General features: G+C 42.2%; 1 protein-coding gene across 2 annotated transcripts in view; it reads right to left on the bottom strand.

The window, feature by feature from the left end:
- SCARB2 (scavenger receptor class B member 2) overlaps positions 1-14,654 on the bottom strand; it is a 48,636-nt gene that overhangs the window by 19,383 nt on the left and 14,599 nt on the right. The window contains exons 2-5 of one of the 2 annotated variants that reach the window (XM_069457205.1): positions 7,669-7,826; positions 4,466-4,613; positions 3,246-3,434; positions 2,356-2,447 (exon numbers count right to left, since the gene is read on the bottom strand). In XM_069457205.1, coding sequence (XP_069313306.1) covers positions 2,356-2,447; positions 3,246-3,434; positions 4,466-4,613; positions 7,669-7,826 — 587 coding nt within the window. The remainder of the gene's footprint in view (positions 1-2,355; positions 2,448-3,245; positions 3,435-4,465; positions 4,614-7,668; positions 7,827-14,654) is intronic. The other variant, XM_069457207.1, reaches the window with a different exon arrangement.

Genomic DNA, 14,654 nt, shown 5'->3' with positions numbered 1-14,654 from the left:
GGAAATTATTAAAATATAAAAAGGAAATAATGAAACAAGAGTAGGGAGATAAAAAATACAAAATTAGAAATCTTTTTTTGTTTGTTTGTTTTCTTTTCTTTTTCTTTTAATTTTGACCCTGTCTCACAAGGCTAGATAGAAATCTTGAAAATAAAAGGTAGTTTCTAAAAGAAAAACTCAATATAAAACTCTAGATGACATAGTTGAAAAGAGAATTGATGAATTGGAAGATAATTCTAAGGAATGTGCACAAATATAAACTCAGAAAAATTAAAAATTAAAGTATCAAGATACAGAGAATAGATTGAGAGGCTCCAATAAACATTAATAGAAGTTCCGGGTTGGGAGTGGGAGGAGTGAGAATGAGGCGAGTAACACAGAAGCAGTAATTGACGAGATCATTGCTTAAAGTTTTCCAAAATTTCAGACAGACATGAGGCCTTGGATTGAAAGTATGCCCCAGGGGCCAAACAGAATAAATAAAATAAATTCAAATCCAGTTGAGAACCATTGTACTAATGGATAATCTTTAGCAAAAACAAAAGTAAACCCAGGGGGCAGATGTGGGGGGGGGGAATAGTAATAAATTAACAAAATATGTTGCTAAACTCAGTTAAGTATTTATTATTAAAATAATAAATTTTTTAATTTATATTTCACTTCCCAACAAGGTTAAAACAGTTCTAGACAAAACAGCAAGGAAGATGTGTATGTTAAGAAATGGGTCAACTTACTGCCTTGTTTAGAAGGAGAAGAAATGATAAATACCTTTAGATTTTGTTGAAAAAATTATTGTTAGGTGTGAATCATAAAAATCTAAAGTTGGAAAAGAATATTAAAATAAGTCCAAATATATCAAATAACATATTATTGTATCATAAATGTATCTGTAATTACAATATGTATAAAAAAGGATTAAGCTCTGCTATTAAAAGACTGGAAAATAAGAGATCTGGTTTAAAATAAAATGTAGTTACATCCCGTTTATAAGTACTTTTCCCTCCCAGCCCAGAACTCCAATCACCCAGGGCCCCTCCAGAGGCAACACTCCTGCCAGTTCCCCTCAGATCCTTTCGGGGATCTTATATACTTGAGGGTCTGTGTGTGTGTAAATATATGTTTATGTACATGTGTGCTTTTTAAAACTTAAATAAACTCTAAATAGTTTTAGATTCACAGGAAAGTTGTGAACACGGTGCAAATTCCCCTATATTCTGCACCCAGTTTCTCCTATTATTAGCATCTTACGCTACTATAGTACATTTGTTAACGACTAATAAAGTACTATTGACACATTATTATTAACTAAAGCCCATACTTTATCCAGATTCCCTTAGTTTTTCCCTAATATCTTTTTTCTGTTCCAGAATCCATCCAGAATACTACATGACATTTAGTTCTCATATTTCTTTGGGTTTCTGCAATAGTTTATCACACTCTCCTTGTATTGATGACCTTGACAGTTTTGAGGAGTACTCAAACCAGGTATTTTTGTAAAATATTTTGTAAAAATTTAAAGTTGGACAAACTCATCACAATCCCAGAGCCCACCCCAATCTAATATTTTCTTCCTGAGGTTAACTTTGTCTTTTACCAGCTTCCCAACCATCCATTTTATTCGTTTTGGATTTGTTTGGTCATCTTTGGAGAAAAATATACCAATAACCCACAAACATGAATTAAATTAAAAAGAGAACCTCTCCCCTCATTCCCCAAAACAAATGATGGTTTGAAAAGTATTTGTGCTGTAGCTACTACACATCACTCAATGGCTACTTAGGAGGAGTGAGACTTTTCACTGGCTATGTAATTCATGCTTGGCTGTGATAAATCTACAAATCACTGATACTTCATTTGTAATGTGTATTATCCCTATCTTGATTTGTAAAATAATAATTATAAGAATATTTATATATTTACACATTTTTCATCTAAAAAGTGAATGCTTTTATTCACAAAAAATTTTGCTTAATTGTTATTATTTTTTTGGAGACAGAGTCTTGCTTTGTCACCCCTGCTAGAGTGCAGTGGTGTCATCGTAGCTCACTGCAACCTCAAACTCCTGGGCTCAAGTGATCCTCCTTCCTCAGCCTCCTGTGTAGCTGGGACTACAGGTGTGTGCCACCATGCCAGGCTGATTTTTCTATTTTTAATAGAGATAGGGTCTCACTCTTGCTCAGGCTGGTCTCAAACTCATGAGCTCAAGCAATCCTCCCACCTCGGCCTCCCAGAGTGCTAGGATTACAGGCGTGAGCCACTGCTCCTGGCCTAAAATTTTTTCAAACAATGCAAAAGTTGAAATCAATTGAAATGAAAATTGAAAAAATAATTACACTGACAAATCATTAGACTTACGTCTTTCCATTCCATTCCACAATCTTTGTAAAGTTAAGGTAATTGTCTTCCCCAGTTAGAAAAACATAGTCTCCATCATTCGTCCCATTTTTCTGAAAATAAGTAAATATGATCATTTAAAGCAACTGTGATAGTTAATTTGAGACTACAGTGCCCCGTTGTTTGGTCAAACACTAGCCCAGTGTCTGTGAAGGTATTCTATAGCTGTGATTAATACCTACAATCAGTTAACTTTAAGTAAAGGAGATTACCCTCTATAATGTGAGTGGGTGGCTTCCACCTAATCAGTTCAAAGCCTTAAAAACAGAAAATGAGATTTCCCGGGACCAGAAGGGCCTTGAGGGAACCTTTGTATCTCTCGGTAGATGAGAGTAAGACTCTTGAACAGGCAGAGCCAAAAAATAACTACAAATTTAAAGTTGGGCAAACTCATCACAATCCCAGAGCCCACCCCAATCTAATATTTTCTTACTGAGGTTAACTTTGTCTTTTACCAACTTCCCAACCATCCATTTTACTTGTTTTTTTTCCCCCAAAAAAAGACTTTCTGATTTTTCACATACTCTACACAGGGTCCCCAACCTATGGTGAGTTGTAGAATTATTTCATTATATATTACAATGTAATAATAATAGAAATAAAGTGCATAATAAATGTAATGCACTTGAATCATCCCAAAACCATCCCCCTCCTCCCCGGTCCGTGGAAAAATTGGCTTCCATGAAAACGGTCCCTGATGCCAAAAAGGTTGGGGACCGCTGCACAAGACATCTAGCCTTCGGGTCATTTTGGTCTACAAGAAACCCGAAGTTAAGATGAAATACGGCTTGGGGTGCCCTGTCCCCACTGTCAGCGGAACAAAGAGGCACTGAAAAGAAAACTCAACTTACCCCATAGAACAGGCCAAAATAAGGAGAGATCTCAGGTCTGAAAGGATGGAGGAGGGACAAGATCACATCTTTGTAGCCCCAGAGCAATTCGTCAACTGTGTGAGTCACGAAGAGCTTCTGTTCGTAGGTTTTCAATATGGCCTCGATGATCTCCCTAAGGAAGTGAGCCTGGAACCATTCCATGGCGGTCTGAGGAACAGAGGCAAGTTAAGACAGCAGTGTCCCCTCCCAAACACCCCTACCCCACGCTCTCCCCCCTCAACAAAGGGGGCTAGAAACTTAGAATGTAAATGTTGAGATTAAACAGCCGCAAAATCAGTCAGTGAGCTCCTCTCTGGCTGCATATGGAAGAACAAGACTCTTCAGTTATTGTCCTTTCTCAGTGTTACATTTCATAAGTGTGATCTTGGCATCCCCATTTGCAGGCTCTGAGTTATCCAGACACCACAGAAGGGTGTCTTGTAAATACACTGCATTTGTAAATACATTGGCATCTTTGGCCACAAGGTGGTGCCACCTTTCTCCTGCGCTGGGCCCTCACTATAAACCCCACACCACTGGGCAGCAGGGCAGGGCCAGATGTGGGATCTAACACTCTCTAGGTCCTAGGTCCACCATGTCCAGCTACATATGGAGCAGAGTTAGGGTGGGAGCCTCAGAGGGGCTTGGTGTAAGTGAATAAGAAAGTGTCCTGGGTCTCAGTATAGAATAGGTGTTACCGTTAGGTGGAATTGCCATTATAGACAGAGCCCAGTGCAATCACAGCAGGCTATAATCAACAGCCCAGTCTGTTGATTTCTATTTGAAAAGGGGAGGAGTCGATTTATATATTTTGAGAATATAAAATCCAAGATAGAAATCTGAACTAAGAAGTGTTCAGCAATGTAATTTGCAAGGGGCAAATAAATATTTTTTAAATTACTAGCTACCAAAAAATCCTAGGGGCCTATTTATTTGCACAAGTGCTAATCCTAAACACATAAGAAGAAACTGTGCAAACAAATCCTAAAATTTGCATTTTGTCATCATTTGGAAAGACCTTGTTTGACAGACCTGAGAAAAAAGTCTAAGTTGTACTTTAAAGAAGACGAAAAATCTATTTTTCTTTTCATATATGTATATTTTCAACATAACTAAATCGATCTTAAACGTAAAACCATAATAGCATTAACTTTTTCCTTTCTTCTACAATCCACAATGATACTAAAATGACTACTCACCAATACAGGAATATTTAATGTTCTAATTAAGTCAATTTTAGGGTCTCCAACAGATTGGTTTCGTTCAAAAACATAGGCCTTGTTGCTAACAGCAGATATTGTTGTTCCATTATCACCAAATTGAATATTCGCTTTGTTTCTGAGTTCCCTAAAAGAAAAAAAAAAGGATTTTATTTGAAAATAGGCACCACTTTACTAAGCAATACTTTTCCTTTCTTTCAGCATCAAAATTACATTTTCAATATAACATTATATACAGACAGACTGCAGATACTAAGCCCTTAAAAATGGCAGATTAAAGCAGTAATGACAGAAGGAAATAAGGCCTAGGATAGAGTCTTCTCAAAACACTGTTGTTTTCATTCTTTCCACCCATGATTGAGGAAATACAACAGTCAAGGGCCACCTTGACCAAGGAATCAAAGTCAATAAACTCTCTCTTGGGTTAAGGTTTGGTCCTGAAATATTTTCAAAATTTTCAGTTCAGTTTATAGATTGTTTGAATTTCAATTTATTTACCAATGTCATTTTATTTCTAACTTGAATTCAGTTGAAGATTCATTTTTTAAAAACTGATGTCCTTCCAGCACTCAAGGAGGCCAAGGTGGGAGGACTGCTTGAGGTCAGGAGTGTGAGAACAGCCTGAGCAAGAGCAAGACCCCATCTACACAAAAAAATAGAAAAATTAGCAGGGTGTGATGGTGCACACGCCTGTAGTCCCAGCTACTTGAGAGGCTGAGGCAGGAGGATCATTTGAGCCCAGGAGTGTGAGGTTGCAGTGAGCTATGATGATGCCACTGCACTCTAGCCTGGGCAACAGAGACTCTGTCTCAAAAAAAAAAAAAGTGTGTGGTGCCAGGGCTGGGCCTAGGGTGAGTGTGAGTGAGGACTCACCAAGTAAGGGGTGCCAAGACATTCAGTAATCAAAATCAACATTTTAATGTACTATTTCTTAAAATCAAAATTAATGCCAAAAATTCATGATGAACAAAATCTGAAAATTTTAAATAAAAGCACAATCTGATCAGGTCCTGGCCCTGCCTGATACATAGTAGATGTTCAATAATTCCAGTGTCTATTCCTTCTCTCTCTCCACTTACCTCTCCTCCTTCCACATCACACAGGGCTGGTGGCATGGTAGCCACTAGTCACATGTGATTACTGAGCACTTGAACTTTCAAAAACAATACAAAAAAAATGTAAAATACCTCCTTACCTTTTTAATATCAATTATAGGTTGAAATGGTGCTATTTTACATATAATGGGTAAAATAAAAATATATTATTAAAATTAATTTCACCTGTTTCTTTTTACTTTCTTTGAATTAGCTACTAGAAAATCTTAAATTACATAAGTGGTTCATGTAATGTTTCTACTGGACACAGCTACTCTAAGAGCTTATAATTCAGACACAGGTTAGGAAGGCGTTTGGCAGCCGGGCCACTCACCAGCTCCCCCTAAGGCCTTGCCCGACCACAGTGGCACATGGGGACTTTTCTCACCCACCTGTGGAGTTTCCTGTCCTTGCATGTCTTTGGCACTCAGTTATAAACTGCTGAGTGACATCATTTAGACTGTGAGGGAATTTATCATGTAGCCTCAGGTAGACAGCAAGCAAGTTGTATGTAAAGATGCTCCTCCACTGACAATGGGGATAGGTCCCAATAAACCTATTGTAAGTCGAAAATATCGTAAACACAAAGTGTGTTTTCAATTTGACTTGCGATGCTTTAATTTATGATGGGTTTATACAGGTGGAACCCCACGGTCAGTCGAGGAACACACTGCACCGCACATGACTTCTGCACCCTTGCCAAGTTGAAAAATTTTTTTTTTTTTTTTTTTTTTTTTTTGAGGCAGAGTCCCATTTTGTCACCCTGGCTAGAGTGCCGTGGCGTCGGCCTAGCTCACAGCAACTTCAAACTCCTGGGCTCAAGCAATCCTTCTGCCTCAGCCTCCCAAGTAGCTGGGACTACAGGCATGCGCCACCATGCCCGGCTAATTTTTTCTATCTATTTTTAGTTGTCCAGCTAATTTCTTTTTATTTTTTAGTAGAGACGGGGTCTCGCTCTTGCTCAGGCTGGTCTCAAACTCCTGAGCTCAAACGATCCTCCCGCCTCAGCCTCCCAGAGCGCTAGGATTACAGGCATGAGCCACCGCGCCCGGCCGGCATATTACTTCTGCACCATTGCCAGTTGAAAAATTTTAAGCTGAACCATTGTAAGTCAGGGACTATCTGTATATTATATCTCTTAAATCCTTTTTAGAGTTTAAAATAAAAACAGACAAGAAAATAAACAAATGCAAGTCGCAGAGGCGGGATTTGAAACAGGTCATCTGACTCGAGCGAGAACAAGAGCTCCTAAGGCAGGGACCAGGATTTTTAAATCTCTGAATTCCCAGCACTGAGAATGGTACCGATTCATAACAAATGAATCAGGCAGCAATAATTTATTAAGCAATCCATGACAGAATTGTGACGCATGCTTACCATTTAGCAGTTCTGAAGAAGAAAGATCTTGCTGTCTGCTTCCATTACTAATCTTTTTTTTAACTTGGTAAGGAGAGACTTTATTGGAAAGATTATTGCAGCAGGGGAGCAAAACTATTGTAATAGGGGGAATGCTCTGACCCAAGCGTCTCCTTTTACTAACCTTCTAAAAATGATTAAGGCCATTCTGAGTCCCCAGTGTTTGGAACTGGTGGTAACCACCAAAGACTCCAACAAACCCTGCCACCTGGTCATTGCTCACGCTGAGCACGGGCAGGAGTGAAGAAGAAACAAAAAGGCCTATCCTAGGTCAACAATAAATTTTGGAAACTGGTTTAAAACTAGGTGCGTGGGGAAAGGAAATGGGGAAAAGCCCTAAACGTCACTAAAGAATATCAAGCGGTGACATTAAAAGGGTCAGGAGTGGGCAGCAGCTCCACATTTATTAATAACCACATTCTGCCAACTCAGGAGGAAGCCGCTGCGTTTCTAACCACAGCAGGCTGAGACTCAGCCCAGCCCACGAAACCAGTCCCTGATGAGGTTTCACACATGCATGCAAAACATCAGCAGCATTTCAGACTGCAGGGAACCAAAACCCGTGCTCCCCACGCAGCCCTCAGGACAGTGCTCACGGGGAGAGGAGAGGACACCGGCCACGGTGGGGACATTCTGTATTTCCCGCATGGCAGGGAGGCAGTCAGGACTCACCTGTAGGTGTATGGCCCCACTTCTTCTAACCGAGGGGTCTCCCCTCTGAGAATCTCCTCTGGATTGGTGACATTGAAGAAATAGAACTGGGTGTACACGGGCACAGGGGGCTTCTCCCAGGAGTCAAAGATCTCCGTGCCATTCCTTAACACAATATTCTAGGGAAGAAAACCAAAAGGAGATTTACAAAAATGAAAGGCAGTTGGCTTTGAACGCAAGAGGCAGAGGGAGGGATGCTCCTTACTCTGACCGCCTAGCTCATTTCATGGCATTGAACTGCAGCCTCCTGAGAACAGGGCCCTGTCGTACACCAGTAGGGCCCACAGCCCTACTAAGTCATCGAAGGCCTGCAATAAATATCTGTAAAGGAAGACGCTAGAGATGTAGCTCATGGGAGGAAACACGGCGTTACCAAAAGGTAGGCCACAGACTGAGGCCCTATTGGTTTTGTTAACTTTGAAGATTCCACTGATGGTATAGCTTCTGTAGAAGTTAGGCTCTTCTGAAAAGCACCATATACCCCAAGGCGACAGAAGAACAAGGAGACAGGCCCAGGAAGGCCAGTTTTGGTCCTTCCATATGAGGTGGAACCACACCCATCCCTACTTCCTCCACCAGCAGGGGCTTTACATGCATTTCGTATTCAATCCCCCCAAACCTTACAGCAGAGATGCCCATCCCTGTTTCAAAGACGAGGAGGATGAGCCTCACTCCACAATCCTTCTTTCACTTCCCACCTCGTTAGGTGTTATGGGCTGAATTATGTCCTCCGCCCTAAATTCGTGTGTTGACGTCCTAACCCCCAGTACCTCAGAATGTGACTGTATTTGGAAGTAAGAGTCTTTAAATAGGTAATTAAGGTTAAATGAGGTCATGAGCATGGTCTTAATCCAATATGACTGGTGTCCTTATAAGAAAAGGACACTGGGACACAGACATGCACAGAGGAAAGACCAGGTGAAGACACAGGGAGAAGACGGCCATCCGCAAGCCAAGCTGAGAGGCCTCAGGAAAAATCAACTCTGCCAGCACCTTGATCTCAGACTTCTAGCACCCACGACTGTGAGACCAATTTCTGGTTTTCAAGCCACCCAGGTTATGGCTTACTCTGGCGGCCCCAGCAAACCAACACACCATAGCTTCCCTGTGGGAGGATAGTCTTCCCCGCCCACTGACTTCCGGCTTGGCCACGTGACTAGATTTGGCCAATAGGACGTGGGTGGAATGTCAGTGCGCTGATGTGGAGCAGAGACCGTAACAGGCTTGGCGTATTTCCGCCAGCCGTCCCGGAGCCGCCACCCTCTGCCAAAAGACGAGCAGGCACTGGTCGCTCTTGATCCTTCAGTGTGTCCTAAAATGGGGATGTGCAGACCAGACCTGAAGTTGACCAGAAGGCTGGAGTCTAGCCTAGTGCAGCTGAGCCAGTCGAGTTCAAACTGCAGGCAGCCTGCAACCCACCAGTGTGAAATGGATGTTACTGTCACAAGCCAGTGAGACTGGGGCGTCGGCGTGTTAGTCGCCATCACAGCAGAAGCCCGATCAGTACAGTGCCCCAGGTTAACAAGCAGAAACCTAATACCCAGTAGTCCTAACAGTTTTCAATCTGTTAATGGAGAAAAACCTCGTATTTGTACAGTAGACACTACTGAAGGGCACAAGAAAGACAAAAGCATAGACTAAAAACAAACCAAAATTTGAACAGTGATTACTTTGAGTGTTGCGAATTTGGATCACTGTCATTTTCACCCTGATGAGATTTTGTATTTTCTAACTTTTTAATAATCAATAGAAAAAAAAATTAACATTGAGAAATTTTTTAAAAAGAAAATCAAACGAGGAAAATGGGGTCTACTGATACAATGTCAGGCCACTCCGAGAACCAGATGGCAAACACAGCAGCCCCTGACGCCACCTGTTACTCCTCTGGCAGGGAGGCTTTGAGTGACAATAAACAAAGGGACCAGCTTCAGATCATGTTGGTAGAACAAAGTCCAGGCCTCCAATTTAAGAGAAACAATGTTGCACGAGAACTTAAGGATATAGCTCTATTACTAAATAGAAAATTTCCCAAGAATTTCTGCAGGGAAAAAAAGTGACTATAGAATAAATGAATGTAGAAAACTAGACAAATCAAATCAAAGCCAGTCATCTGGAGGACTGGCAGTAAGTCTACGCCCACGAATTGGCCATTTCCTAGAGCTGGGGATTACTCATGGTTTGGCATCAGTCCAGAGATTCCTATCCAAACAATACATTGTTGAAATACTATTGGTCTTTACTGAATTGAGATCAGACTGATGAGACAAAAAAATTTAAACACAAACCATGAAATCCCTTTCCTCCGGCCTCCAGAACCCAGCTCCAGACTCATCACTCCCTGCCCCAGGAGGGGAGAGGCTTAAGCAGCACTTCAGGCAGATATTTAAGAGCTTTGTGGTCTTTTCTCTCCTCTCCTAAATTGAAGTCTAAGCTATTTGGGGGCGAGCAAGGACTCAGGCTCACAGTGCAAGAAAACAATAGACCTGGAAAGGCCTCATGGTTGACAAGATGGAACTCGGAAGCCCTAGAAGGTTAAAAGCTGTTCTCTACTTAAGGTCAGAGCTGGTCCGGAACTAGTGCAGCTTTTCTCCACTCTCCCATCCTACCTCTGCAGACATCTCAAGAAAATGAGTATAATACACTACACCGTTTAGTTATACAAGTTATATGGTGGAGTTTCTCCCCCATAAAGTATACCTAGAGTGCCTGTCAACCTAAAATGAGCCACAGGAGACCGACTCTCCAAAGCAGAGTTTATTTGGGAAGACCAGGAGATTGCAGCCAGGATACCTGTGCTGTGTCAGACAATGGGCACATCCCAGGGGGTCAGGGCGAGAGGGACCCTTTGCTTTTAAAAACTAAGCTGTTTTGAAACAAAGACCACTGCTTATGGGGGCTTGTAGGAGCTGGCGTTAGTTCACGGGCAGAGACAGACATTGCTAGGCAAGGATCCCTGGGCAGGGGCAGGGGCTTATCTGTAGCACTGCGGTTTGGAGGAATTCCTTGCATAGTTCCCATCACAGGCGCAGGTACATGCCTGAGGGCTCCTCCTTCATGGCTTCCCAGCTCCACTTTGTTAGAGTTTGACATTAACGACTTCTTTTTGATACAGATAACTTTCATACACCTAAAAACAGGTCAGTAACATGAATTTAACCCCCCTAAAACTAATATGTTAAGGTCAAATAGGAGAAGGTCTAACATGTAAATAATAATTACTTTGTCTTCTATAGGATTCTAAAGGCCCAGGGATGTTTAAAAAGTTGTCTGATTTCATTAAAGCAAGGATCTCTTTTTCTTGCCCATAAGTTTCCAGGAAAGGGCAAGGCAATAATTTTCCCTCCTACATGAATTCCTTGAGTATCCCTTCAACTGGACAAATTGTCTCTTCTTTTGAATCCTATAACACCTTATGTAGAAATCTCCTAGGAAAAAGTAGTCAGGACAGAAAACATCTTCTAAAAATTGAAGTCAATAGGAATTAACATGGAGCAGACGAAATTAGCAAACTAAAATGAGAAAGGAAGTGGAGCTCTTCAGTCAACATGGTAGCATATCGGGTTAACTGTTGCTTTCACAAAACAGAAGATGCTGATCTACAAAAAAAGCATACTTTGTTTTTGTTTCATTTTTTCCTTTAATACTCCCCACAGTGCCTAGGACAATGCTCTTCCTGGAGAAATATTTGCTCAATTGACTAAATTTAGTACTGGAAAACTATATTTAGTCAATATAGTTGACTATAGCTTCCATTCCACACTAGCTTCCATTCCACACTAGCTTCCACTGACTGCTTGTAAGACAGGAGAGAAGACCCTGGTAAGAAGTGAGCAGAGAAGAGCAGAAGACAGGGATGAGCAGATGCCTTTGGCAGGGCAGAGACAGGCAGAGAAGGGCCGTGGTGTGGAGGCAGACAGAGGGGAGCCCCAGGCTGTACACAATCTGGATCAGCTGTGACTTTGGCAAGCTGTCAAGGGCTGTTTTTATTGTTTTATTGTTGTTAAGGGTTTGTAATTCTGAGGTGACTTTCTCTCTTTCTTTTTTTTTTTCTTTTTGAGACAAAGTCTCACTCTGTTGCCCAGGCTAGAGTGCCGTGGCATCAGCCTAGCTCACAGCAACCTCAAACTCCTGGGCTCAAGCAATCCTTCTGCCTCAGCCTCCCAAGTAGCTGGGACTACAGGCATGCGCCACCATGCTCAGCCAATTTTTTCTATATATTTTTAGTTGTCCAGCTAATTTCTTTCTACTTTTAGTAGAGACGGGGGTCTCACCTTTGCTCAGGCTGGTCTCAAACTCCTGATCTCGAGCAATCCTCCCGCCTCAGCCTCCCAGAGTGCTAGGATTACAGGCGTGAGCCACTGCGCCCCGGCTGGAGGTGATTTTCTTTGCTTGAGCAAATAGATAAGATCTCAAGTTCTTTCTCACTCTAAAATTCCCCACCCACTATGACACTTGTCACTGTATAATCCCTCCTCACCCTCCCCTCTAGGACAGGCTGGTCTCAGGAAAATCATTCTCTCTTAACTACTGTCGATCCTGCCATTCCATGCTCCCCACTTCCCTCAAGGTTCCTTCTGACCTCGTTCACTCCTCCCTTTAAAAGAAAGACTCCTTTGCTTAACCCTTGAGACTCTTGCAGATATTATGGTCAGAGCTTTCTACCCTCCCCCCCACCTTGCAATAATCCTTTCAAACAGTCTCTCCTTACCTAAGTCAGATTTGGTTTTTAGCTAACACACTACCACTACAGTCCCCAACCCCTGGTACCAGTCTGCAGCCTGTTAGGGACTGGGTGGCAGAGGGCCCCCCAACTCCCCCTCCACCTGCACTGTGGAAAAATTGTCTTCCATGAAAGGGGGGAGGGTTGAGGGGGGAGGGGTGGTGAGGGGGGTCCACAGCAGGAGGTGAGCGAGCCAGAGAAGCTTCATCTGTATATATACACGCACGCACATTTACAGCCGCTCCCCATCGCTGGCATCACCGCCTGAGCTCTGCCTCGCCCTATGCCTTGGAAAAATTGTCTTCCATGAAACCGGTCCCTGGTGGCAAAAACGTTGGGGACCGCTGCTCTACCACACTGCCTATTTAGAACTCACACAGGAAAGAGGTATTTTAGAAGGTTATCCTGGCACAAATGGGAAGGAGGGGTTGGCTATGATTATGATAAGGATCAAATGAGATTTCAGCTGAATGTTTATCTCAGAACACACTCAAAGGGCTCAGGAAATGGTAGCTGTGATCTTGATTATTACTACCCTCAGGCTGGGGTGGAGAATATTCTGGGGCATGGTCTGAAGAAAGTAAGGAATCATGTCACTCCCATGAATCTGCTGAAATATAGACAAACTAGCAAATGTTAAACAACAAAAGAGGAAAAAAAATAACAGAAAGTCTTTAGTGATGATCTTCTCTTCCAGCTCTAGCTGTGACCCGGTTTTGAAACAATAAGGAGTTAGCATAAAACTGGAAATAATGAAAAGGTTGAACAGGAAAAGAATGACTTAGAAAATTATAATAATTCATAGGTCAGAGTAGAAAGCAACCATTAAAATTATAAAGACTAAATAGAAATAAGAAACATACTTATGATCTATGTTAAATGGAAAATAGGTACCTGTGTGGACAAGACTAGCAGATAAAATGCAGACATGGAAACATGAGGATGGTGAAACAGATAATTTTAAAATTTTGATCTTTTCGTTACCCTCAAAATCTCTATGCATCTACACTAAATGTCTAATAGCACTGATCTCTACAGGTCAGGATGTAAGGGGTCTTCCATTCTCTGTTGTTTTTGTTTGGATTTTTACAACAGAAATAAATTACTTCTAGAGACAGGAAAAAATTGTTCCCTTATCTTTTTTAATAAAAATGAAAATCTAAGGGTTAGGTTTACTTAGAGTGGGAACCCGAAAATATCATAAAGCCTGTAAAACAAAAGCCACAGGAGTCTGGGGAGTCCGAGGTTATAAATCTAACTTTGACCACAGGCAGCTGCAGCCAGGCCGGCCTTCCTCTTCCTACTGATAAGGACGAAGCTCCCCACTCCTCTATCTCTGCAGGTGTTGCTCACTCCCCCTGGAAAAACCCTCTATAAAACCCAAGGCTTTCCCCTCCCTCGGGGTGGACACCTTTTTCTCCCTCCACCCATCTGCACCCAGATGCTCAAAATAAACAGCATTTTGCTACCCCTCAGGCTTCGTGTGTCTCCCTCTCGGCTCCAGATCTAACTCTGAGAAATTCAGATTCTGTAAAATGTTATTGAGAAACCCTAAAGGAGGGAGAAGGAGTGGGTACAAAGAGAACCCACTTCATTCTGGCCTTTCCTCTGTTCTTGCAAAACAACAGGGAAGCCGCCCCAGCTGTGAGCTGCTGCAAAGGCCCCAGAGGCCGTCACCCCCCACATGGGGCTTTGGCCTATTTCTTTTCCTGTCACTGTCAGGATGGTTGACTTAGCACTCTGTAGTCCTCGCTAATTTTTCCTGACAAGCATCACAGTGTGTGGAGAATTTTAGAGTGAGAAAGGACTTGAGATCTCATTTATTTGTTCAAGTAAGGAAAATCAGCTCAGAAATACGAACCCCGAAAGAATCAGTAAGTTGAATGAACAGATGGTTCACCTCTTGAATTCATCTTGCCTGGTCTGCATCCAGCTCCCAGGCAACCGAAGGTCCAAAGACAAGTGGAAGAGTTTCCGGAAAGAAAGAAGGCAAAACCCTTTCCAGAAGGAAGGGTGAACCCAGCTGCTCTGGTATGTGTCAATAGTCCAACCTGAAGTTGTTCCTCCAACTTTCAGGATAGAAACGAACATTTAGTGGACTTGACTCCTAAACTAAACAAAGCAAATGGAAAACTAACAATAACAATGAAACGGTCCTTGACAGCTTGCCAGAGTCACAGCTGATCCAGACTGTGTGCAGCCTGGTGCTCTACCTCCTGTCACCTCC

This window comes from Eulemur rufifrons, chromosome 24 (assembly GCF_041146395.1).
Source record: "Eulemur rufifrons isolate Redbay chromosome 24, OSU_ERuf_1, whole genome shotgun sequence".
NCBI lineage: Eukaryota > Metazoa > Chordata > Mammalia > Primates > Lemuridae > Eulemur > Eulemur rufifrons.
The sequence above is the reverse complement of the archived record's forward strand: the minus strand, read 5'-3'. Positions and strand labels throughout refer to the sequence as shown.